This window comes from Empidonax traillii, unplaced genomic scaffold, assembly GCF_003031625.1.
Source record: "Empidonax traillii isolate 1590-97213 ecotype Southwest subspecies unplaced genomic scaffold, ASM303162v1 scaffold707:size593822, whole genome shotgun sequence".
NCBI lineage: Eukaryota > Metazoa > Chordata > Aves > Passeriformes > Tyrannidae > Empidonax > Empidonax traillii.
In genome coordinates, this window is record NW_020955900.1 from 314,014 (window position 1) to 339,747 (window position 25,734).

General features: G+C 39.8%; 1 protein-coding gene across 1 annotated transcript in view; it reads left to right on the top strand.

Annotated features, from left to right (window-relative positions):
* ACTN2 (actinin alpha 2) overlaps window positions 1-25,734 on the top strand; it is a 67,391-nt gene that overhangs the window by 37,128 nt on the left and 4,529 nt on the right. The window contains exons 8-18 of the mRNA XM_027900092.1: window positions 1,877-1,962; window positions 3,438-3,530; window positions 4,511-4,741; window positions 5,846-5,993; window positions 7,418-7,568; window positions 15,256-15,364; window positions 16,176-16,316; window positions 16,704-16,886; window positions 18,031-18,165; window positions 18,651-18,830; window positions 19,198-19,344. Of these exons, the coding sequence (XP_027755893.1) occupies window positions 1,877-1,962; window positions 3,438-3,530; window positions 4,511-4,741; window positions 5,846-5,993; window positions 7,418-7,568; window positions 15,256-15,364; window positions 16,176-16,316; window positions 16,704-16,886; window positions 18,031-18,165; window positions 18,651-18,830; window positions 19,198-19,344 (1,604 nt within the window). The remainder of the gene's footprint in view (window positions 1-1,876; window positions 1,963-3,437; window positions 3,531-4,510; window positions 4,742-5,845; window positions 5,994-7,417; window positions 7,569-15,255; window positions 15,365-16,175; window positions 16,317-16,703; window positions 16,887-18,030; window positions 18,166-18,650; window positions 18,831-19,197; window positions 19,345-25,734) is intronic.

Genomic DNA, 25,734 nt, shown 5'->3' on the forward strand with positions numbered 1-25,734 from the left:
CCTCGATTGCACCCCCTGTATATTTTCATTCTTTACTGCCATGATGGGAACAAAGATATCAGCCAGCCAAGCCAAACTCTCCTGTGATTTATGCTATTAACTAAAAAGATGGGCTGGCACAGGGATTACAGAACTGTTACTACCCAAGCTTTTCTTAGCACAAAATGGACTCTGGACTGCAGGAGTTCTGTGGGTTTCCAGTATATGTCAGTACCTCATGAGCTACAGGATCCCTGCGCTGATACACACTGAATGCATTTCTGTTTTGTGACTGTCAGTGGCTGTGTTTAACTCTGGAATAATTCTAGTGATTTAGATGAAGTTGCTTTGGAGTGGCAGTGAAGCTGAACCCAGTAGATCTGCCAGCCATGCCATCTGCTTGGAAGTTTCCACAAACCAGAAGGTAGCAATACCCTTCTGTACAGTCTCAGCCTTCAGATGTTTTGCCATCATTTCAGAGAGAGTTGTATCTTTTGCATTTACTGATTCCTAAAGCTTAAGTAGCTTTGCACTGATAACAGTAAACAGATGCAACCTGAATAATGGTGTATTTGTTTGGAATCCTTACAGCACTGAGGTGGCACCATTAGCATAATCAGATGGAAGTACCCTGTGAGAATTTCTGAGCAGTTAACCCTCTTCTCTCTACACAGATGTAGTAAACACTGCCAGACCTGATGAAAGAACCATTATGACTTATGTTTCCTGTTACTACCATGCATTTGCTGGTGCTCAGAAGGTGAGATTGTAGATGGATCAGATCTCATCCTTCACCTTCTGTCTTGTTTCTTTCAGCAATTTTTCCTTTTCTGGTCTTTTCCTCGCTAGTTGCTAGAGCAGCATCTTAGAGCTGAGCTCATATCCTGTTGCCTGATTTTCACTGTGAGCCACTGTCTTAGTAGAGCCAGTAGTAGTCTATCCATTTGTTCCATAGACACAAACCTTCTTGTCTCATCTTTCTGTATATTTACTAATAATATCCAGTAGGTTTTTGACAGCTGGTTACTGAATGGGATAGAGGACAATATCCTCTTTAAATGAACTTGTGTGCATTCATTTGAAGCACCATTAAAAATGCAAAATGAAAATAAGCTCATAGTGAAAAAACAATTTCAATAGCAGAATGCCATCCTTCTTCTCTCTGCTGGATATTATTTCTGCTATAGATGTCAAAATCATCATAACAGATGCTCAGAAAATAAACCCTTCTCTTATGCTTTCAGGATTGTTTTTAAAATGTTAAATGCTTAATGGTAAGTACAAACACCAACATAAAATGATGCTACTATGCAAAACAGACACAGAAACATACACAGGCATCTCAGACAAGCTCTGTAATTGCGTCCTAAAGAAAAGAAGGAAAATTTTAAAAAGCAAGGCACTTTGGAGTTGGGCATACCTCAGGTATTGGCGATATAAAGAATACTGATATATAATGCTAAAGTTATAACTAATCCATATACAACTACCAGAGAACATCTCCTCAGATCAAAATGTAGTCTGTCTTTCCTGTGTCGATGTCAAAAAATCCCCCCACATTCCAAGTCACTAGACATATGCATATCAGTCATAAGCAGACAGTCCTGGTAAAATTGTGGTCGCTCTTCCCCGACAATACTGCAGGATCAAGCTTATTAAAAAAAAAAAATCCTCCTCTTCGCAAGAGCTTACATTGAATTTTTAGTGTACATTTTATTCTGTCAGCACCTGTCAATCTAACACTAAATTTATTGCAGCCTTGTGGAGTTTCTAGAATTCAGAGCTATGGACAAGAAAACAGTCAGAATGACATAGAGTTGTACATTTATTTATTCATCCTGTTTTCTACTCCTCGATTCTCTTTTTGCTTTGTTTCAATTTCTCCCCCATCTTGTAGATATTGTGAACACTCCCAAACCTGATGAGAGAGCTATCATGACATATGTGTCCTGCTTCTACCATGCTTTTGCTGGAGCAGAGCAGGTATTAATCAACTGTCCCTTCAGGTTGCTGTGGTTTTGATTGGTTTGTTTCACATTTCCACTTGCTTATTAAAAAAAGTCCTAATTTAGTACTATGTGGTTTTAATTAACAATTGCAAGTATTACTTGAGCACTAATACTTGATTTTAACCAGCTCTCTAACCTGTTTTAGTTAAATGTTGTGTGGCAAGTTAACTTCTTTAATTCCAATGGACATTCCTCTCTCCAATTTTGAGTCTTTATTTAATGATTATAAGGACTACTTCAGAAAAACTGTATTTTAAGATACTGTAAAATGCATCTCATGCATTTGCTGCATAAAGGAATGTTTGATATTTGGAGTTTGAGACTATTCTAGACTTACTCATGCTGAGTAGTAATTTAGGGCTAGATTTTCAAAGATGCCTAAAAGTGCAGAAAGGCACAAAAGACATCCAACACAGTATTTGTGTCTGGTTCCCACAGAAACCAGCAGAATTATTTGTGGATCAAAGTACTGTATAAAAGGCATGAACATCAGCAGCAGACCTCTCACACAGGATGGGAGTCTCACTTATCGGTGTGGTATTTCCCCCTGTTCTGCTTCATACTTTTCTAGCCTACAAATGGACATAACCCAACTTAATGTAAAAAAAAAAACAAAACAAACCAACCCTTAAAAAAGTAGTTGATTTATTCCTAGTCCTCAGGATTTGATTTAATTGCCTTTCCTGTCTGGTCACCTATACCTTATCAGAGCATAGCTGTACTGTTGTGCCCTCTTACTTCTCGTTACAAAGGTTTTGCTATTCAAGCAAAAGGGGAATTCCAAATATTCTGTGATACAGGAGTCTACACAGATATTTGTTTGCTTAGATATACTCCAGGGTCACATTTGTATGAAAGTATAGCTCTGTGATGTCAAACTACTAATGTAAATTTTAAATATGGCAGAGCTTCACCACGCCTTCACATATAAGTTTGTCACGAGGCATGAAAAGATTTGCTGTCAGTGGTTGAGCTGCATTTATTCTCAAGGGTATATCTACATATGATGTGCAGATATAGAGTGGCTGAGACTCCTGAATCCCATGTGGTAGCTTTCCAGTGTGGCTAACAAATCTAATACTTTTTTGGTGTGATTTAAAAAAAAATAACCTAATAAGATATCTCTAAGGATGACCTAAGTTGTCTTTGAAAAGAAAAGATTAATTAGACAACTATAATGACAGTGCAAAATTCCCCCTTGTGCGATAAGGCTTCGTTGTTCAACAAGGGGATGGACTTCTTTGCTGACCTGTGCCTTATTCAGGCCATTGAAATCTGTGACTGCAGAAGGAGGGGAAATGAATATCTAACCTAGGAGCATAAATCAACAACTATAAAGGAATGTGATTTTTTCATTTGCAGCAGCCACCTCCTCTCTCTTTCTCCAAACCTATACCTTTCTCAGAATGTGTTTATGACTATGTCCTGTTTATTTGCTGTGTTTTACAGGCTGAGACTGCAGCTAATCGGATCTGTAAGGTGCTTGCTGTGAATCAGGAAAATGAGAGGTTGATGGAAGAGTATGAGAGACTAGCAAGTGAGGTAAAGATGCTGTATCTGTGATATGGTGACAATGAACTGCTGAAAGCTGAAAGATTCATGCACGCTCTGGAAGAGTGGAGACACTATGAGTGTAAATCTCACAGTGGCAGAGTATAAAGCCCAGCTGCCCAAGATGTCAAGGTTTAGGTGACTCCTTTGCCACAGACTTCCTGTGTGATCTCCGGCAAATCAGTCAGTCTTGTTGACATGCCTAAAAGATGTTTTGAGGACTGTCATCTGTCTGCCCCAAGACCAAGCTTCTTGTCTCTGTAATCTTCAAAGGCAGCCATCCTTGGCCACATGTGGAACATACCAGATCCTGTCACTCCAAGCAAGCCCATTGGCTTTGTGTACTGCAAATCACACCTGGGGAGGTCTGTCAGGGTGTTCACAATTCACCTGTGAGCACAGACAGCAGATGACTGAAGAAGGAGGCACACTGTGCTCCTCCTGTCCTTTCCTGGGAAATAGTAAATCTGTTGAGTCAGAATTACAGATGTATAGTGAACAAGCGAGAGCTCTCTTGTCTTTTATGCAGAACCTGCAAAAACATACTGAGATCAGAGCACTGCTGTCTGTGTCTACATGGCACTAAAGGACATCTGAGCCAAGATTTTTATTTGACCTGAGTTACTTGGCTGGTTTCTGTCCTGCTCCCATCAAGACCAATACTTTTGAAAGTGGCAAGGGATTTTGGGTAATTCAGATTTTGAGTAATTAGCTGGAGAGATGTTATGTGTGCATTCACCGTTCTGAATTGGTGTATTTCTAGAAGTACATAGAATATCTGGGCAAGTTAGTTAAAAAAGTATAGTTCAGCTTCGAAAATCTTGTGGTTACTCACCATTAAGGCATTGATAACAACTGAAGTCAATAATATTAAAATGGAACAAAGTAATTAAGATTCGTGTGTTTGATACAAGTTTTTTTTGGTTGCTTTTCTATTGCCTTTATATGAGTTGTTTGTGTTGGTTTGAAAGCTTTTAGAATGGATTCGCCGGACAATTCCTTGGCTGGAAAACAGGACTCCAGAAAAAACAATGCAGGCTATGCAGAAGAAATTAGAGGATTTCCGGGACTACCGCCGCAAACACAAACCTCCCAAAGTCCAAGAGAAATGTCAACTGGAGATCAATTTCAACACCCTGCAGACAAAACTGAGAATCAGCAACCGGCCAGCTTTCATGCCATCGGAGGGGAAGATGGTTTCAGTAAGTAAATGAGGCATCAATATTCTGTTCACTTTATCAATGATACCCCAAAAATGTCAATGCGAAGGTTTCATGTTCAGAAACATCAGTCTGCTGCACTTCAGCAACGCCAAACCACTCTTTTTACATACTTCCTTTCATTCTAGAATCTTCCTTTCTATTAAGCATGCTCCTGCCTCTTTGAAGGTTTTCCCAAGAACAAGTTGTCTTGAGATGCAAGACGATACAGAGCTTCCTTTGGGAATGTTATCAATACTTCTCTGTCAGTGAGGCCAAATATTATTTATGTAAGCAAAACTCACAGTGGTTTCACTGACATTTTAGTCACCAGACTTACAGAAACAGGCATTGCTCAATACATGTTTCTGCTTTTTTCTACTTTTAAAAGTTCTATTCCCTTCTTTTCTTATGTCTGTGAAGATAAGAATAGTCAGTACCAAGAATCTTCATCTGCTGCTAAGTACTGTAATTTGACTGTGGGTCCAAACATTTCCAGTGGAATATAGCAAACTTGTTCCTGTACTCCGTTCTATCGTGGTGTTTTGGTTCTTCATAAACAAATGATTGCACTATCTGAAAGGGCCGTTGTCCACCCTCGTATGCAGAAAGTAAGGGCCCTGTTACTTCAGTTTCCTACTCACACCCTTGAGTTTCCGAGGAAGCTCACAAAACTTTGTGCACCACAGAAAGCGGTCGGATAAGCACCAAATCTTCTTGATACTAATTGTTTAGCTATTGTCAACTTGTGAAAGCAAAGCACTTTTATTTTGATACCAGATAGGTTTGTCATAAAAGAGCACACACATTGTAAAATGGGAGATAAAAACAATGTATCGTGAAGACATTCCAAGCTATGCTTGGAAGCCATTTGCGTAGCGGCTTCTTTTATGAACCCAGCTGAATACGAGCCACTTTTAGAAGCAGGTGTCTGGACTAAAAGACTTCCTGAGCTGCCCAACCACATTTTCTATGATTTTATGCGTTTACAAAATCTGGACATAAAGACTTCTCTTTTCGAAGCCAAATTGTGAATGAGTCAGAAATCTGTAAACCTAGACAGAGGTTATAGTTTCATCCCCTCTCTTCCATGTATTCTCTTCACAGGATATTGCCGGTGCTTGGCAGAGGCTTGAACAAGCTGAGAAAGGCTATGAAGAGTGGCTGCTGAATGAAATACGACGACTGGAAAGACTTGAACACTTAGCTGAGAAATTTAGGCAGAAGGCTTCCACTCACGAACAGTGGGCATATGGTGAGCGGAGATGGCTTTTAACATTTTTAATGTTGTAATGTTCAAAGTTGAACTGCCAGCGCTGAGTATTTTCCAGGAACTCACTCATAAGTAGTTTTGGACAATTTTAGAAACCTAAAATAATAGCAGATAAAATGTCAGGTTTTGTTGACTGTAGTCATGATCCTAACTTGTTGGCCTGTTGCTAATGAAATGTAAGTGTAAAAATAATACTTGAGGTAGTGATTCAAACTTAATGGGAATATTCAGCCTTTGAATATTACCATTTCTGCTCAGGTGTTCCTGTGACTTTGTACACAGCAAGCCAACCAGAAATGCGGTGACAACACTTGTTAAGTGTGAAATTATTAACAGAGGTATTCCAAGTTGATTCTTATTTGGTCATCATGATGTTTTGAACAGTCCACATAAACTACATGATGACAGACTCGTTTCTGCTTTGCTCCAAACCCTGGATTACACCCCATTTATAGTGCTGTTTTTTGGTGGTAACCTAACCTTGCGTGTGGTTTTAACAGCTATAGGACCATACAGTGGCATTCGGTTTTGTTGGGGACTATTAAACATGGATCTGCTCAATCATCCTACTGTTTGCCCTGACAACAATCTTCCTGCTTCTGCCATGCTTTTTCCTTTCACACTGTGAGAATAAACCAGAGTCCATCCTGTAACACAGTTGCTGGAAGCGCACAAGGCTGGAAATGGCTGCCAAGCAGATACTAGAAGGGAAACTACAGTGTTTATTAGCCCTGAGAGCCTATTTTCTGAACATAAACTACACATGGTGACAAGTTATAGCTGCTGTGCAGGGAAAACTTCAGTTAAGCTGGTACATAGCAAGTGAAACAATAGTTGTGTCTGGCTCTAGAATTCATGGAGCTGTGTAAGGCCATGTGGTGAGCTGCAGCTGTAGGGCCTGTCGGTGTGGATTCAGTTGTTCAACACAGGAGCTACTAAGGAGTAGTATTTCAGTTTTTACTTGTTCTTTACTTCTCTAGCCTTTTGTAAATAGGTTGGCATTTTCCATTTAAAATTCATTGTTGCATACAAAAGGCAGTCTCTCATCTCAGGGTTTTTTTTGGTTTTTTTTGTTTTTTTTAAGTGCTGAAATGAATAATTTTTTAGAGATACAGTTTTTGCTGGCATTTTTATGCCAGATTCTCCAGAAATGTAATACTCACTATTTTAGACCTGTATAAACAGCCTGTGAAAAAATCAAGAAAATACTGTGAGATCTTTAAAACTATATGTTTCTAATTAACACTGTTGGACTGATAATTTGCTGCTGATTTCAGTGGGGCTGGGATTTCATCTCATACATATGATTTTTCACCCTGCCTGAGTTTAAAAAGTTGATTAAATTTGCAACTTTTCTAACAAATAAATTAGTAAAAAATGAGTAATATTTTAATTTCCTCTTTCAGGCAAAGAGCAGACCTTACTTCAGAAGGATTATGAATCTGCTTCTCTGACAGAAGTCCGTGCCATGTTAAGGAAACATGAAGCTTTTGAGAGCGATTTGGCTGCTCACCAGGACAGGGTGGAACAGATCGCTGCCATTGCCCAGGAGCTGAAGTATGTTCCATTTAAAGGCTTGCAGCTGCTGACATTTAACTTTGCGATAAACTCTTTCCAATGAATTTGATAGTGTCATAGGTACCAACCTAAGAATTCCAGAGATAGCTTCGTAAGTATATTATCTGAGCTGGTCACTGAGACCTTTCCCTCATCTCCCCCTTGCCCCCAACCAAATATAGATATTCAACTGAGCAAAATTATTTGAAAAAAAAACATTTTCAACTTGACTTAACCATAATCTTCTAGCATTAGCACTACCAATGAGTCCATTGTGTGTTGATGGGAATCCTGGAGGTGTTTATTTCTCAGTTCATATGGTCTGTTGAGAGGTACTGGCTTTGAGTTAACTTAGAAAATAATTCCACTTACACAAATTACAGATCAAGTATCTTCACAAGTATATTGGCCTTTTCAAAGGGCTTCCCATCCCTAAATTATCTCTACAGTAGTGGGTAATGCACTGAGTTTCCTGAAGATTTAATTCTCTCTAGTATGTTTATTTTCACAAACTCTTTATATTATATTGGAAATGCCATTGTCTCCATTTTACAGAAAGGACAGTGGGGCATATGGAAACTAAATAACTTGCTCATTGTCACACAAGAAATCAAGCACACACAAGGCTCTCCATAGGAGAGCTAGGGGTTTCACCCACAGTTCCATCAACTTATCCAAAGGACCAACACTTGCTCATCCAGCATACTATGCCCAGAGAAAACACAACTAGAGCTGAGAACAACTCTGCAGCACATTTAGGCTACATCTGTGTTGTTGACATCCGCCGTATAGGTCGGGGATGTGAAGAGTCAAGGCTCCTGACTGATCCCTTATGGCAGCAAAGTCTTGAGTGTTGTTCAGATTCGTCTGGCTAAACTCTGCTTGCTGGTGGAGCTTGATTTTGTTTGTGGGAAGGTTGTTAATTCACCTGCATGAAGCACAGCTTTGTCAGCAAAGCTCTGCCCACACTGACAGGACTGTAGTATTATTACATACTGATGCTCCTTTTCTGGTCAAGTCATCTCAGTGTATACACCAAGATAAGCACATTCGATTTTATCCTCTTATGCAGTTAATTGCATTGGTTTTGTAATGTAAATCAGTGGTGCCACTTCTGGTCTTGGTAATTTGGCACTTACTTAAATTCCTTCCTCACCCGCAGTATAAATCTGTAAAGCCAACAGGAACAAATGTGCAGTAGTGGTCGAAACAGGAGCCAAGATCAAAATTCTCAGATTCCTGCCCTTGGCTTCAGCTCTCCAGGTTTCAATTTCTCACCTTGAACAGGCAAAACAGCTACTGCTTAGAAATCAAGTGTTAAAAACATGCCCTCTTCTGACTCTGTCAAGGACCATGACTCATAAACAGCTCCATATTCATTAACAATTTAAAGAGACTTGTCTAAAAGTGTGGTTCATACCTGATAGCAACAGCACTTACAGTAATTGCATAATTCAAAGGGATTTAGAAGAAAAATCCTATCTTCAAGATTATTTAAAGGAGGAAAAGAAAGCACAGTGGGCAGAGTAAGTACTTGTTTTTAGTTAATATGTGAAAGAAATCTGAAAAGCACAGAGAATGGAGACTGCACCAAGTATGTGAGCCTATGAAACACCTTCTGGCATGCCTTAATCTCTGTTATTTCATAGAATCATAGAATGGCTTGGGTTGGAAGGGATCTTAAAAATCATCTAGTTCCATTCCCCTGCAATGGCCAGGGACTTTACATTAGACGTGGTTACTCAGAGTTCCATCCAAATTGGCCTTAAACACTTACAGGATGGGGCATCCACAGCTTCTCCAGGCAACCTGTTTCAGTGCCTCATCACCCTTACAGTAAGGAACTTCTGCCTAATATACAGTCTAAACCTATCTTCTTTCTGTTTAAAGCCATTCCCCCTTGTTCTTTTAAAAAGTCCCTCTCCAGCTCTCTCCCCTTTAGGTACTGGCAGCCTGCAATAAGGTCTCCTCAGAACATTCTGTTCTACAGGCTGGACAGCCCCAACTCCCTCAGCCTGTTTTCTTAGGAGAGATGCTCCACATCTCTGATCGCCTTCACGGTCCTCCTCTAGACCAGCTCCATCAGGTCCATGTCTTTATATTGGGGTCCCCAGAACTGGATGCAGCACTCCAGGTGGGGTCTCACAAGAGCAGAGTTGAGGTACAGAATCCTCTCCCTTGACCTGCTGGCCACACTGCTTTTGATGCAGCACAGGACACGGTTTGCTTTCTGGGCTGCAAGTGCACATTGCTGGGTCATGTTGAGCTTCTTGTCAACCAACATCCCCCAGTTCTTCTCCCCAGGGCTGCTCTCAATCCATGCTCTGCCCAGCCTGTATTTGTGCTTGGGATTGCCCCAAGATTTGTTTCTCTTTATACTAAAGGAAGTTTCTGTAACACCTAATCATTGTTAATTCAGTTCCAGCTTCATGAGTTATGAGAAACTTTAGGAGTGTAGTATACGCAGTGGAGCATCTGCTTACCAGTGTTTAGAACCCTGTGTCCTTTACCTCTGGTGACGCCAGTGAACACTGTATCCTATCTATTTTGGGATTGTCTCTTCTCAGTTGTTTCAGTAATTTGCTGTGTGAAGTTAAACAAGTTATTTGTGGCCTGGACTGCAAAGGTGCTGAAAGCTGATTGCGTTTAGAGATGCTCTAATTTGACTTCTCTGCTTCTTCATACAATGGGGCTATCAGTGCCTGATTTTCACCGTGACTCAGTAGCTTAGTTAGGCTTAATGCCCTTGGAGAACACTGAATGAGAGGTCATAAAGGTCAGGTTTTATCATTGGCTGCAAGCAGATAGGCAGCTTTTATTTAAATATTGATTTAAATTATTTATGCATCATTCTTCTCACAGTGAAATTATGGAGAAAAATGCTAATTTCTTTCTTCATTCATAATTTTAAAGAAGGATTAATATCTGAATGCTAAGAAATGTGCATTTGTACCACGCACGCAAAGTGTGGGTATATTTTTTTTTCCTCATCACTGAATCAGGCCCTTACAGAAATCATCAGCATCTGTGTCTAAATTCCAAGTCAGTACACCTCCATATTTTGATTTAGTCAATCTTTTGGATGCCCAACTTTGCTATTTCAAAGGAAAATAATTGCTACATGACCTTGAACTCTACTTGTTACAGTTTCCTGTCTGTTCTGGTATTTTCTGCTGCAGCAGCTCAGTCCACTGTGTGCCTGAAGTTGAAGTTGCCACAAGCTTGTTGTTTGGTGCTGTTTAGATAAATGATTTATGTGTGTAGGCAAACAGGTGATTCCAGCCAGGATGCTGCTATAAGATTCCCAGCCTGTATAGACTTAGATATTCCTTGGCAAAGAGGCATGACGGGGCTTGGATAGGGCTGTAGATAAGGCTGAAAGAAGCCAGGCATTTCTAAAGTGAGATTTGCCATTTATGACATAGCAAATGCTCGCTTGAGTCAGCTGTACTAGGAAAAGCCATGTTAATTTGTGATCTTCTGTGCTTATTTCAATATTTTCAATCATCAAGGTAAAACTTTTAGAATGCATTTTTTTGTATACCCATCATTTCTAGTACAAGCAACCTGATTTCGGCTAAGCAGACCACTGTCTGTAACACTAATTTGGAGAGTCTTTTTGGTTCTGGAGACCTAGGCTCAAATTGTGCTTACGTGCATGGTTAACATGAGCCTTGTTCTGAAGCAGTGCTATAGCATATTGCTCAGTGGGTTATTTTTGTGACACCCTCTCAGTTCCTAAAGTGAGCTCATACTTAAGCGCTTCTCTGGATCGGGTCAAAAATTGACTTAATTTTTAATTTTTGACTTATAAGAGTGAATTACTAGTAAGAACAACAGGAATAACTTAATGAATAATTCCAAAGGCCGTAGATTTCAAATGACCAAACAAACAGAAATTAATTTTCTCTTAGAAGGTCTGAAACACATGTGCAGCAGTACTTCATGTACTGCAAAGCAAAACTTTTTACAAAAAGTGAATTCTAGTCTCTTCAATGTTGAGAGAGATATAAAAATAATAGGACAAGGAATGTAAGCATGTGTTTTATTTGCAAGTAATTAGTCTCCTATGACTTATTTCTTTTTCTACTCATTCTTTAAGTTCTTTGACACATGTAAGAAATACACTTATTTGAAGTAAACAACAGCAGGCCCAGAGGGGTAGTGGAGCTACACTAATGCCACTAGGTAATCTAACTTAAAATTTTTGATCCACTGGTGCCCTTTTTAAAAGTTGTTTTGATGTTATTCTCTTACCTATTTGTCCACAGCACATATCCCTGGAAGAAATAGGATAGCAGAGATCTTATAGGCAATGACTGAACCTCCCTGGCAGAGCTGGTGGAGGAATGAGGCACATTACCTTCCAGGACTTTGATCGGAGCTGGTAAAATCAGTCCCTCACTTTTCTGGAAGGACCTGTCCTTATCCTAATTGACAAAAGGAAATAAGTGATACATTGAAGCAAAAAAAAAAAAAAATTTGTTCTCTCAGGAACATCATCTTATAATCTTGATATGTTTTAATGAAAAAAACCCCAACTTCCAGCCAAAAACTCTGAGCAGGAAAATAAATCTCAGCCTGCTTCATCCAAAACTCCATGCTCCTGCCTTAAAATTTCTTAGCAGAGAGATGGCTTTTGTTGAATCCCTTGAAGGCTAATGAAAAAGCTTGATCCAAAGGAGGAAGAAAGTTTTCGTATTAAGGAGCCTTTTTATAGTACGACTTGCTGGCAGCTTTCTCTGTACATAAAACAGTTTAGTTTCACAATTTTGGGTTGGTTTTGTTATTTTTTAAAATTGTTAGGAGTATTGGGTTACAGAACACCTAGGCAAACTTAACACCTGGAAGTCTATCAGCCCTGATGGGATGCACCCACAAGTGCTGAAGGAGCTGGTGGACACCATAGAGAGGCCTCTCACAATTGTCCTTGGAAGTCCATGGTAATCAGGAGAGGTACCTGTGGACTGGAAGAAAGCAAATGTCACTCCAGTCTTTGAAAACAGCAAGAAGGAGGACTTGGGGAACTCCCAGTCACTCAGCCTCGCCTCAATCCTTGGAAAGGTGATGGAGTGTCAAATTCTGAAGACCACGTCCACCCACATGGAAGACAAGAAGGTGATCAGGAGTAGTCAGGTAAATCATGCTTGACCAATCTGATTGCCTTCTATGAAGAGGCAACTACCTGGATGGATGAGGAGAGAGCAGTGGATATTGTCTACCTTGACCTCAGCAAGGCTTTCGAGACTGTCTCACAGCATCCTCATGGTCAAACCCAGGAAGTCTGAAGAGGATGCGTGGACAGTGAGCTGGATTGAGAACTGTCAGAATGGCATATCCCAGGGGGTCATAATCAGAGGCACAGGGTCTAGTTGGATTCCTGTCACAAGTGGTGTGTCCCACATGGTTCAGTGCTGGGCCCGGAGTTGTTTGCCTTGTTCATCAGTGACTTGGATGGAGGGGATGATGCCTCCTTAGCAAGTTTGCTGATGGCACAAAGTTGGGAGGAGTGGGTGAACATCCCAGAGGGCTGTGCAGCCCTTCAGCATGATCTTGAAAGGTTGGAGGAATTAGGCAGAGAAGAATTGTCTGAAGTTCAACAAGGGCAAATTCAGCGTCCTGAAGCTGGGAAGAAATAACCCCCTACACCAGCACAGTCTGGGGGCTGACCTGCGGGGAACGAGCTCTGCGGAGAAGGATTTGGAGGTCTTGGTGGACAACAAGCTATCCATGAGCCAGCAGTGTGCCCTGGTGGCCAAAAAGGCCAATGGTATCCTCGGGTGCATTAGGAAGAGCATTCCCAGCAGGTCAGGGGAGGTGATCCTGTCCCTCTAGTCAGCCCTGGCGAGGCTACATCTAGAGTTCTGTGTCCAGTTCTGGGCTCCTTAGTACAACGGAGACGTGGAGCTCCTGGAGCAGGTCCAGCAGACAGCTACAAAGATGATTAGGGGACTGGAGCATCTCACTTATGAGGAAAGGCTTAGGGAGCTGGGCCAGTTCAGCCCTGTGAAGAAACAACTGAGATGGGACCTCATCAATGTCTCTAAGTATCTCAAGGGAGGGTGTCAAGAGGATGGAGCCAGGCTCTCCTCAGTGGTGCCAAGCAACAGGACAAGAGGCAAAGGACAGAAACGGAGGCACGGGAAGTTCCATCTGAGTATGAGAAAGAATTTCTTTAGTGTGAGGGTGACTGAGCACTGGAATATATTGCCCAGAAAGGTTGAGTCTCCAACACTGCAGATATTCAAGAACCAGCAATTCTGTGCAATGTGCTCTTGGATGACCCTGCTTGAGCAGGAAAGTTGGACCAGACGACCCACTGTGGTCCCTTCCAACCTGACCCCTCCTGTGTTTCTGTGATTCTGTTATGGTATTTTATTTCTACTTGTTTTACCATTCTTCGCTTTCAACAGTCAATTGATTGTAGCACATCTGAAGCCTTTTTTAACAGAATGTTTCACATACTTGTCAGCTTCATCCCAAATCAGTTTGCTCTGTGGAGGAAGCATGAGCACTGCCTCTGGCCTACAGAGCTTCTGGCTTCACAGAGGAAAACTTCCTCTGTTCTCATTTTGTCCTCTGTGATTCTCTATGTTATTGGCAGTGTGATCTGTACAGTCTTCTTACAAATTGCCTAGGGAAGAATACTCAAAAAAGGGGAAAAAATTTTATCTGCATTTACTGTCTTATTCGAGCCTCATATTGCCACGTGTCACATAATCACAATCTCTGCAATGCTTAGTACTGGGCAAAGTGTCCTCAAGGAGCAGCCAAGAGGTGAATTCAGTGAATGGTGATATATTGATAAAAGCGAAGTTTCCAAAGTGTCAAACACATGTATTGTATTATGGATAGGTATTATCTGCCACCGAAATAAAAAAATCAGTTTGAGGCAGACTCAGCGCAGAATCTCAGTACAGAGCCTTAAAAATTTATTCCAGTCTCAGGCACAATAGTTCTTTCTATCAGCATAATACAAGCCTATTTAGTAGGTGAAAAAGCAATGGTAACTGCCACATCCTTTGTGGGTGCACTGAGTTATGCTGGTGGCATATGTGGGTCTTAAGATCCCTGTTCTCTGAACTAGCCAGTTCTGTGGTGTAGCTCTGTGAGGAGTTCCTGAAAAGGAAGATGAAAATTGCTCTCAGATCTGGGCAGCCCCTATTAATATTGCCAGGTCTGTGAGATAGATTATGCTTTGAATGCACCTGAGGTTTATTTCTCAGTTAAATATTTTCAGAGCATATAAGGATTGAAAGGATCATTGGATTATTTAGAACAAAATATATATTTCAGGCCAATTAATTTAAAACTGTACCAATCTTCAGAAACTTGATAAACACCCAGACTGGAGCATGATGGTATTCATGAGATCAAATTACTTGTGCCACAGGAATAGCTAAGACAAAGACTAAGACACCTTAATTGTCTTTTAATAGCTGGATGTCACAGATGGATACTTGATTTTTCTCACAACAGAGGAGACTGATCCTGTTCCTATGCTGTGCTTCTTGAAATGCTGAATGTCTAGATCACACATTCCTATACTGCAACACTTGCTTGCCTTGAGGAGAAATACTGCAAAAAAAGAGGGGAAGAATTACTGAGGGCCTGTGGAAATGTGGACAATGCAACTGCTCCTGTCTTTCAGAAAGTCACACAGATTTTTGTCTTCACTCTTTCTTAGTGAACTAGACTACCACGATGCTGCAAGTGTCAATGATAGATGCCAAAAGATATGCGACCAATGGGACAGCCTGGGAACACTCACTCAGAAAAGGAGAGAGGCACTGGAGGTAAACTGTGTAACAACGATCAGCCGCTCAGCTGAGGCAGGGAGGGGGAAATGAACCATTTATTTCAGATCTGGAAATGTTGCCACTGAGCATCCACTTTGGAATCCAAACCTTTTCCTCAGATCTCCATTTCATCTTTGTGTGATTTCATTTGCAAACAGATTGGATTGCTCAGAGCAGACTTGACAGTACTCAGCTGCCAGGGATAGTTCTAAAGCAGCAACAAGTGGCATGTGGTTTGTAGCACCACTCTGTGGGAATATGATGTCCAGCAAGGCTAACAAAAGCCCTTGGTTATCTACCTTTTCATCCTTGTCTGAATTTGCAGTCTTTCGTACCTATCTGGCCATCAGTGGGTTAATTTTTTGATAGTAAGTATTCCAAAGCACTGAGTTACTTTCCAAAACCTTGTTTCTTAGGAAAAGAGGAAGTCACAGACGTGTATGCCAAGGTGGAAAACATGTGTCTAACTCTTCCTTTTTGTACTTACAAGAAATTACTAAATTTACTAAATCGAGATTAGCAGATTTAAATTCATTTGCAGATAGATCTTAAAATACTTAAAATATCAGTTGTTATACTTCAAAGGCATACATTCACCCCTTTTAATGTGTTAGATATATGAAAGTATCTATACTGCAATTAGTCCTCTTGCCTTGAGTGGGAATCCTCAAAGCAGGTGGTGAAATCAGTCAGTGCAATCAAATGCTTTTGAAAAGACAAGGCATGACTTTGTGCATGGGTGGGTATGTGTGTTGTGTGGAGCACTTGCCCTAGTAACAAAGGAATGTACTTTTCCCAACCTGTACAGAGGACGGAGAAATTGCTTGAAACAATCGATCAGCTTCACCTGGAGTTTGCCAAAAGAGCTGCTCCTTTCAACAACTGGATGGAAGGTGCTATGGAAGACCTACAGGACATGTTTATTGTTCATAGTATAGAGGAAATTCAGGTAAATGTGTTTTTTTGCTTAAAGGCTTAGGGAAAAGAAGAAAGGAAGACTTTCCTTCTGGGAGAGTAGAACAATTGTAAGAAAAATACCCATATCTGTCTTGACATTTTTCTTTGTCATGGGCTACATCTGCTCTATTATAAATAGAGGTCTTTATCGGTATGAAAACATATTCCAGAGGTCATGGAAGAAGCAATTGTCCTGATAAAGTCCATGAGGGCTGTCGCGTATATGTATCTAAATGTATTATTTCCTGTATCTACAGATACGTGTTGACAGGATGTTTGAGAGGCTGAGAGAGGAGCTGTGTTTATTTACAGCACATGTTCCAGATGTTGGAAGAAAGGTTAAAATTTTCATGGTTTCCCTCTCTGTTTCTGATTTTAGAGTTTGATCTCTGCACACGATCAATTTAAAGCAACTCTGCCAGAGGCAGATGGTGAAAGACAGGCCATACTGTCGATCCAGAATGAAGTTGAAAAAGTTATCCAGAGTTACAGCATGAGAATAAGTGCAACCAACCCTTACAGCACTGTTACTGTCGACGAGATTCGCAGCAAGTGGGAAAAGGTAATGTATGCTAAATACATAAAGGGCATTGTAACACAGTGTTCTAGTTCAGGAATACTGAGAATATTCAGAGACCTTTAAAATAAATCTCTAAATTATTCTAGATCATCAAATGCCAGAATGAACTTTCTGCAGTACCTTATGCTACCCCTTCTGTTGGCCAGGCTCGCTTCACAATATCCCTTGCTCCCATCACTCAGTATTACCTGTGTCCTCCTTGGCTTTTGGCAGGGCAAGAGAAGCATGTGTTGAGGCTAATGCAGAGCTGGTGGCTGGCCAGAAGGTGCTGTTAAAAGAACAGAAAATTATTGTATTCTTTCTCTTAGTATAAGCAGTAGTTTGTGTGTCTTTTCGACCCAGATGCTGCTTTTCATAAATGTTATATAAAATTAGCATTTTTGGGACCCTTAATGTTCTGTCCAATTAGATTGAAATTGGTACTGGCAATTGAAAATTACTGGAGAGGGATTAAAGAGAGGCTCCTAGAGCAATCCCATAAACTTTATTTAATTAGGAACCAAGACAGATAATATGCTGAAGGTAAATTATTGTGTAGAGTTTAGAATTACATAAACTTACATGGACAAGAACACACCCTCAATGGACCATAAAAACCAAGCAGTAAGGACTAAGGTCAGAATTCCCCTGGGCAATTCAGAAGGATAAGCCAAATAAAAGCATTTGCAATGAATTAGAGACCTTCAGATACACATGGTGGAACAGAACATGTCTCATGTTATCCTATCATAATGGCTGTGCTCAAATAAAATGTTTTGCACCAGTTGTTCTTAGAACAATTACTTAGAGATTGTAAAATCACCCATATTTCAAAAGAAAAACAAAGTAACTGCTCTAACAGCAGTTCAAGGGAAATAATTGTCTTGAACTTGAATCCAGCCAGAAGTGAGAATTTCTCCTCTCTTCATTTCAGTCTCTCTGGTCAGGCTGCCCAAGACCATGTTATTGATTTCTTATGTCAGCAAAGAATTTGTAAATAAAATAGTGATCATGATTCTGGCTTGTTCTTCTGATATCGACCTTTAGGCCAATAACAAAAATTAGTCACTGCAGATTTATTCGTTCCGTTTATTTTTAAACTGTTTGACTGTGCCTACTCACACTGAGTACTTTCCCACTGTAACAGGTGAAGCAGCTGGTGCCTCAGAGGGATCAATCCTTGCAGGAGGAATTAGCCCGCCAACACGCCAACGAGCGCCTGCGCCGCCAGTTTGCTGCTCAGGCCAATGTCATCGGGCCGTGGATCCAGACCAAGATGGAGGTGCGTGTCAGACTCTCATGCAGAAGCTGATGAACAAAGTGGTTTATATTTTTTTATCTCTACTTTATACACAGGGCAACAGCAAAGTCCATGATAGTTTACCAGGTGTTTGATCCTGAACTCTCTAACACCTGTTAAGATGATTTTTAAAACTGTGGAATCTTGTACAAGTGGTACCTTGATGGTGAGCAGGAGATTCAGCTTTGAAAAATCAATCACTAAACAATCACTGTTTAGTTTATGCTTTTTGTAGAAAAGATACTAAGATCACTGGAGTCTCAATACTGATGCCAGATATAAATGTGCCACATTTCTTTTGAAATGTGTTTTCTACAGTAAAATTTCTCATCTCCACTGTTCGAATGCTTTATTACTATTGCTTCTTAGTATGAAAATACAATGTATTTATGTTAAAGTTGGTCAAATTAGCAAATCGGAAGCTTAAATTTTGCGGGACTGGGGGGTGTCTTTGTTTCTTCTGACAGGAAATCGCCCGCAGTTCTATTGAAATGACAGGGCCTTTGGAGGACCAGATGAATCAGCTGAAGCAATATGAGCACAATATCATTAATTATAAACACAACATTGACAAACTGGAAGGAGATCATCAGCTTATACAAGAAGCCCTGGTGTTTGACAACAAGCACACCAACTATACTATGGAGGTAGACATTTACTCCCTTTTGTACTTGTTAGTTTACTCTGCCCTCTTCTGCTGTGTAACTACCTTCCCTGATATGAAGATACTGCCACAAAGGATGAAATTTGGCAGGTTTTATGATAATCTCATAAGACTTGTTTTATTTTCATTTATTTTCACTTTTAGTGAAGAAGCACCCATTTTAGAAACTAGTTCTCTATTTTTCTGAAGGCCGTTTTTATTTTTAGTGATCCTTTGTCATTATACAAAGCTAATGGTATGGGAAATGCATCACATAAATACTTAGAGCTGATTTTTTTCTTATGGTACTTTTTATACTCTCAGAAGAATATATTTGATTCTCTAATAAATCAGTGTTTTCCCTCTCATAGCACATCCGCGTTGGATGGGAGCTCCTGCTTACCACCATTGCTCGAACTATCAACGAGGTTGAGACTCAGATCCTCACAAGAGATGCCAAGGGTATCACCCAGGAACAAATGAATGACTTCAGAGCATCATTCAATCATTTTGACAGGGTACAGTACTCCTGCTTTTCTCAGCTAGCAATCTTTATTCTTCCTGAAAGTGAGTTTCTTCTCATTCCAAATGTAAGCCTTTTTAAAAAACTGCAAATGCAGTAGAAATGGGCTCTTTTTAAAGGTGAAAAAAAAAGTTCAGTTAAGGAAGAATTTATAGCCTTATAAAGTCATAGAATGGCTTGGGATGGAAGGGACCTTAAGGATCATCTATTTCCACACCCTCACCATGGGCAGGGATGACATTCACTAGATCAGGTTGCTCAGGGACCCACACAACCTAATAGCATTGTACAGATAAATTAAAGATGAATTTTTACTCTTTAAATATAATGCAGAATTATAGTTGTGCTAATATGGTTTAGTATTTGTTCAAATAACAACTAGAACTGAAGAAATCTGTGTGTTTTGGCAAAACCCAAACTTTTAAGACAGTACAGCGTGTTCTATGCTGTTTGCTTACATCTCATTAAATTCAGATGTAATCTGGATTACAGGTTTTTTTTTTCTTTGAATCACAATTTACCTCCCTAGAAATATGTTTGTAGGGGCACTGATAGCTGTCCAGGAATATCCTTTATTTTTCTGGCTGCATGTGGGAAATAAGAGGCTGTTATTTTTTTCAGTTACCTTAATATTGATGAATAAAAAGGTAGGAAGGAAAACACTACTGTGAAGAAACTTACCTCTATAAGTTATGCAGTATTCATAGGGTCAGAGAATTAAAAAGATAACTACTAATAGAGACAATAGCAAAATACATGCAGACAGGGATCTGAATTTCCCAACTGGAGAACAGTGTGTACATGAGCTAGCTTTGATGGCTCTGTGCTCACATGAAACCACCTTCAAAACTAAGTTCACAGTTCAAGGACTGAAAAAAGGTTACCATAATGCAGCACCGAGCTGTTGTCTTTTTACCAGTACAGATTGCTGTACTTAGCAGTCTGTGCAGAACTCTTGAGTTATAATTTGTTGTCACGTGAGTCAGCTTCTTCAAATCATTTCAGGCTATAGCAAAATGCCACTTTGTTTTCACTGACATCCCGTTTGTCCAGCTCTATCAAACTGGTTACCCACACCTGCACTTGCACTTGATATCCATTGGGTACTGACAGTCTTGGTTTGCTAAATATTCTTTAGAATACCCTTAACTGTTTTGAAAGAAGAACAGAATTGCCAAACCTCTGCTTTCTGAAGAAACACACAAGCATAAGCAAGTTAGCTCCACATGAACCAGGAATGGATTTTATGGAAAAATCTTAATGTGATCCTAGTGCAGCATAATTCTTTTTTTATTTTGTATTTTCTAAGGAAGCAGAAGATAATATCACAGAAACAGAGATAAATTTCCTGGGGTGGAAGGATGTAGCATACTAAATGGCTTTCCCAATGCACTGGAGCAGATAACTGAGCAATTAGAGCTATTAAAAGCAGACAGAGTACCAGGCCTGGATAAATTACACGCCAGTAATTGAGAGACCCCAATAAAGGAAACCAAGAACTTTGCACAAAGCCTTGACAGCTCCCTAAAAATAAGGAAGCAAAGTGACTGAATCCTGGTATATCTTAGACTGGATTGCTATTTGTAGGATCCCTGTACCTTTGTAGTTCACAGATGAGTGAACACTCTGGCACCCTTGCAGCAAGGCTGAGGAGATACTGTGGCCATCTCTTGGTGCCTTGCAATGTCTTGAAGGGAAAAGCTAAATCCTACACCAACTGGCCCTATTGTTATGGATTTGTAGGCTTTGCAGATGCAATAAGACTCTGAGATACCAAAGGATACAATAGATCAAGGCCTTAGGAAAGTCTGCATGACGTGGAACAGGGTGATCATGCCACACAGCTGGCAGCACACTGGAGATGGGCTACGACAATAATGTGTAACACAAAAATTGCTTCCCAGCTCCCAGATTCTCACCTATCTCTGACTCTCTCCTTTCCCCAGGCTATAATGACTCATGGCTTCAGGCTGTGCTCCTTCTGCCCTGGCTTCTGTTGCAGGAAGCCTGAGTGGCTGGGTCAGAGGCGTAAGGAGACAGATAATTCATCTATCATTCATGATTCATCCTCATTTGTTTCTGTGGCCTCAATAACCTGGGCCTGGACTGCAAGTTTAGCTGTAGACCTTGCCTTCCCCCATTTCAGATACAATCCAATGGCCTTAAAAGAGAGGTCTGGAAGGATTACGGAAGGGAAAGACCCTTTTGCAAATGCTCTCTTTAGTAGATCCCTTCCGTCAGCATCAGACATAGGAAACTAGTCTAGGAGGACTTCTGACAGGGCAACAGTAACGTTCTCTGTAGCATAAGCAAGTTAAAGAAAGGAAGAAGGTAAGCTCTAAAACCACCCAGCCATCAAGCCAGGCTTTCTGCAGGGGACAGATAGCAGAAACACTGGTAAAAGAGAATCTTATACGGATTAAATTGCACTGTTACTTAATGGACAGGTGCAACTCAATCTACACAGGCTAGAAGGAGATATTGAACAAACATGTTTTCATTTTTCTATCTTTCCTATGTCATTGCACACATGAATATTTAGTGTTGGTGAATAGAGGAAACTCAGGGTGCTTCAGAGTCACGTCAGCTTACACAAAATAATGAAGAATTTTAACTTGGAAGTTAGACAGTGAAGGCAGTAATGGATTCTTCTATGGATTTGACTTCCTTAAATAGAAATGAAGATTAAACTGGATTATCTATACGTAAGCACTAATACGAAAAATACTGTCTTTTCCATGTCAGATGTAATTAACAGTATATGTAAAAATTCTGTTGCACTTAGCAGCATATCTGAATGCCTGATGCAGTTTAAAACATACACTGAAAGAACTGGACTGCTGCTCACAAGGATGAATAGCCAAAGAGGATCCCAAAAATTAATACGGTCTCTGACAAGGAGGCTTTAAATATCTAAGGACAACAGAGTCATTTATGCATGCTATAGCTCTGATTCTGTGGCATTTCTCCAATTTAAGACATTTCTTAATGTTTGACTCTCAGTCTGTGTTGAGGATGTCAGCAAAGTACTAATATGCAGAGTACTTCCTTCCCCATTTTAAAGGACATTTTTTGAGTATACATAAATCTAATGTTTTATAGAGTGCTTCTAGAAACAACTTTCTTTGCTTATAAATCTGTGGAAGGAACCTCTATCTTCCTCCCCAGGAAGAATGTATTAAAAAAATAAAAATGTTACAGTTCATAATCCATTATGTGACTTAATACTGCACATATTAAGAAATATATTAATAATTGGGAGAATAGTTTTAATAAATAATTGGGAGAATAGTTTTAAATGTCTTCTACATCTCAAATATTTGAAAGAAAGCTCCTCAGCATTTTACAACTTTTTTGGGGGAGGGCTACATGTCCCCGATTCTCAAAATGGCATTAGTAAGCGGGCACCGTGCATGTAAGAATTACAAGGGCAGGAAGAGTTCTGTTTCTTTCAGTGCATTCACCAGCAGAGATGTGCTGGCACAGAAAGCTTTACAAGTCACCTTTGTAAAGGTAAATATGCTCTCTCCCTTGGGTCAAGGGGGCAGCCCTCTTGTGTTTCCAAAGGCAGGTACACAGGCTGGTCCCCCAGAGGTTATTCCTGAGGATGCCGCTGCTTTCCCATTACTCCTTGCTGGAGGCTGTGCCTGAGGGCACGGTCTAGTTGTAGGTATAAATATAAATCTTTAGCAGTGCTGCTATTTCCTTCCTTAATGTGACTGCACAGACTAAAAAAGAGAAAGTGGGACACAATGTCTGAATCACAGAAGCAGCTTAGAAGTGTTCAAAATGGTGCATAGCTGAATAATGGTATGCAGCCAAACTGGGACACCACACAGACAACATTGTCAGTCACTGGTTTTAAAGTCTTTATATGCAGGGATTCCTTTTTCATATTAAGTATATTTAGTAAATTCTAAATAAGATTGTGAAGTATGAGAGAAAATATCTGCAGCTGCTCTGCCTGCAATATCCTAATGGCTGCTAACATATTCTACTATTGATTTTTGTGCAAACTGCAGATTTCAAGTAGGAGGTCTGCGTGATGAACAATAGCATCATACCACCCTATATTTTACTAACAGAAAAACAACAGCTCCCTATTAAAGGAACCACGTATTCAGGCTTATGCAAGTCAATTAGCATTCAGGAAAATGAAGGACATTCTTAAGAATGGATTAGTTTGACTCAGAAGCTCACTTGTTTTATAAGACCAAATATAAATCACAAGGAGGAGGGAAAAGATTTCTGGGGACTAATAATAAAACATGAAGTGAGTTTTCAGTGTTTTACTTTGTATTGGCAGGAAAAGATGAACACGGCAAAGTTATTTATGTGCTTTAAAAAATGAATTTCAGTGCCTAATGTTGGTCTACAAACAATAAAAATAAATAGCATGAGCTATTTTCGAATGAGAAAGCCTTTGCACGGGCTTGATCTATGCCTTAATTACAAAACACATCTTGAATCCCTTGAAACTCTGATATACTGCTAAAGGCAAAGATGCCTTTTTAGGCCACTTACAGTGGAGCTTAGAAAAGAATATTTCCCTACTAGAATGTGAAAACCTGCTATAGCACTTGGCACAACTACTTGGACACTCACTAGGGAGTCCCACTTAACCAGATGACAGTTCTGAGCTCCAGCACAACCACTGCACTTCTCTCCCAAAGCAAATGGTTTCTTGGTGGATGTGCTGTCCTCTCACTCCCATCTGCCCTTTGCTGCTTCTTGCATGACTCCCACGGCCCTGTGTGCCAGGACAGTGAGCTCATGCACTCACTGACCACCGACCCCCCCCGGAGGAGTCAAGTAGCTCATAGTCCTCTACCAACAGCTGCTAGAGATGGATGACAGGGTTTGGCTCTTAGCTCCCATTTTTTATATCATTTTATTTGCAGTCACATAATAGTATCTTTGGTTTTAGAAATAAGGTAAATTAGAAATAACTTCACCCCTGGTGTGACCTGCCATAGCCTGTCTCCAGGATGGTTTTGGAAAGTTTTAAAGCAATGTAGATTAACATTTTCAGAGTGATAAAATAAGCCATTTTGAATGCTTTGTAGCAGGAATTATCCTATAAAATGGAAATATTAAAGGATAAAAAGTTTACTGTGATTATGGCTTTTAACTAAATGCTGCTCCAGATTTGTAACTTCGCTTTTTTTCTCTTCATTGACTTCCCGCTGTTATTTTTCATCTTCCCTTTATGGATCTGGTGGATGTTGACACAGAGGGAGTCAATAACAGCATGATATTTCAAAAATGCATGGTGTTATTAACTTAATAAAGCACCACTTCATCCTATTAGTATATTGAATAAGCCCAGTGCATTTGTTAAAACTCCTATAATTTTACTTATGCATAGCTATAAAGAAATTTTTAAAAATAAATTATTCATCTACCAGGCAAATATGTAGAAGACAGAAAAACTTGGATCTTTTCCAAAATGACTGTAAAATCAATAAGGGTAATAATTTTTCATCTTAGAACATCTTTTTAATTGTACTTATGCTCAGTCTAAAGTAGCCCTCTGATAGTACACATTGTATATGAACAGGAAGAAAAAGGCAAGCCAGTCTGTTTTTAAGAATTTAGTGTGAATTTTTTAACCTGCAAAATAGAAAAAAATATTGGGAAAAAAAAAAAAAAAAGAAAAAATTAGTTCAGTTTGATGTGGTGTTACTAGAAGCCACTCAACCTGGAATTCAGGGTGGCTTTTTAAAAGTCAGTTTTCAAAGCAAAACCTCAATATATAGATTATTAAAGAAGACAGATAACTGAAAATAAGTTGCCGATTAAAAATTTATTTTGTACTTCTCTCTTTTGAGATATGTATATTAAGTAATATTATCAGATCAAGAGTGAAGTAATAGTAACTGAGTAGGGAAAATATCAGATTCAGTGATATTTTTATTGCATCTCACATACAAAGCATGACAATAGAAAATGAAGGAAGCAAATGGCAGGCAGTTCAACAGAATTAAAACTGCCTTGTCAGCAAAAACGTTTAAAAAACCCAAAACAAACCCTGTGGAGGAAGCAGAGTTTTAACTCTTCAGTTGAAGTGAGGACCCTCTTTCACTAAGAAAACCACTAAAGCATGCAATTGCAAAACCTGTGCGCTTTTCGGGTAATTCATTGCAATATGCTGACATACATTTCCATGAAATTCTGTAAAAATGTGATTATTAATACAAGAATAGAATGTTCTTTACTAACCAACTAACCTGATCTGTGACTTTTTTTTCTTTCCTTCCACCTTCTCAAATGCATGACCTGTGATGGGATGCTAGGACGAGTCTCACAATCTACAGTCTGATGAATTTAAAGCCTGCCTCATCAGTCTAGGACAGGTTGGAAATGACTTGCAGGTAGAGGAAGC